Below are 1082 nucleotides of genomic sequence, written 5' to 3' on the forward strand. Positions count from 1 at the left end.
GAACACATCATTAAGATGTCCAGGGCCCTGGACATCGACCTTGTTTATCCGGAGGCAGATGCAGAAGACCCAGTCGAACGTCGGGTCCATGGCCGGGTCCCAACACCCCCATGTGTCCCATTTTTGCCATCCTTGCAAACGATCCTCAAGCGTTCCTGGGACTCTCCTTCGTCTCCCCTCGGGCCCCCACGGAAGATTGAGTCGCTATACAAGGTCGCGGCTCCAAATGCTCCGTGGCTCATGTCGCAACCTCGCCAGAATTCGGCTATTGTGGAAGGAGCCCAACAGACCTCCACCCAGCGCCAAACCACCTCACCGGTCGATAAGGAGGCCAAAAAGATAGACGCCCTGGCCAAGAAGGCGTATGCTGCAGCGGCTCTGGCGGCGAAGGCCTCTAGCTACACGGCCTGTATGGGAGCTTATGTCCAGACATTAATGGAGGGCATCTCCCCGATTGTGCCTGACGTTCCCGATGAGGTTCAGAGGACCCTGACCGAAATCAGGGATGAGACCCACTCGATTGGCAGCTGGCTCATCACTGCGGCTAGGAACGTCACGGAATGCGTTGGAAGGGCGATGTCGGCCTCCATCGCGTTGAGAAGGCACGCCTGGCTCCGCGGCTCCGACCTCAATCAGAGCATGAGATCCACCATTGAGGACATGCCCATCGACGGTTCGGGGTTGTTCCACGCCGACACGGACGAGCGGCTTAACAAGAAGTTCCGCATGAAGGCGGCCGCTCGCAAGCATGGCATGTCCACTCCGGGCTCTTCTTCCTTCCGCAAGCGTCTTCGGCCCTGGCAACATCACCAAGGTCAGTTCCAGAGGTCCCCCTATCAGGAACGTCAGTTCCATCAACGGGGTCGCAGCGGCAGGGCTACCCCTCTCAACAATCATCTTCCTCGGGCCGTCGCAACCAGTCTCGGTACAGAAAGAACCACCGACAGGAGCCCGACCAGGGGAAGAAAAGGGCATGAAGATCCCTAGCGCACTTCACCTCCTCTAATCTGTTTTTTCTTGACATCTTGAGGCCCTTTGCCACCACATGGGCCTCCATCTCCTCCGACTCCTGGGTCTTAAAC

The 1082-nt window shown here is 58.0% G+C and overlaps 1 protein-coding gene across 1 annotated transcript; it reads left to right on the top strand.

The window, feature by feature from the left end:
• Nucleotides 1–8: 8 nt before the first annotated feature.
• Nucleotides 9–987, top strand: LOC121918812. The gene has a single exon (XM_042444794.1). The coding sequence runs from the start codon at nucleotides 16–18 to the stop codon at nucleotides 985–987; it is 972 nt and encodes a 323-aa protein (XP_042300728.1). The 5' UTR covers nucleotides 9–15.
• Nucleotides 988–1082: the final 95 nt, after the last annotated feature.

Source organism: Sceloporus undulatus, unplaced genomic scaffold, assembly GCF_019175285.1.
Source record: "Sceloporus undulatus isolate JIND9_A2432 ecotype Alabama unplaced genomic scaffold, SceUnd_v1.1 scaffold_40219, whole genome shotgun sequence".
NCBI classification, from domain to species: domain Eukaryota; kingdom Metazoa; phylum Chordata; class Lepidosauria; order Squamata; family Phrynosomatidae; genus Sceloporus; species Sceloporus undulatus.

Coding starts and splice junctions, on each gene's coding strand:
- LOC121918812 (XM_042444794.1), top strand. CDS start 16: ATGTCCAGGGCCCTGGACATCGACCTTGTTTATCCGGAGGCAGATGCA.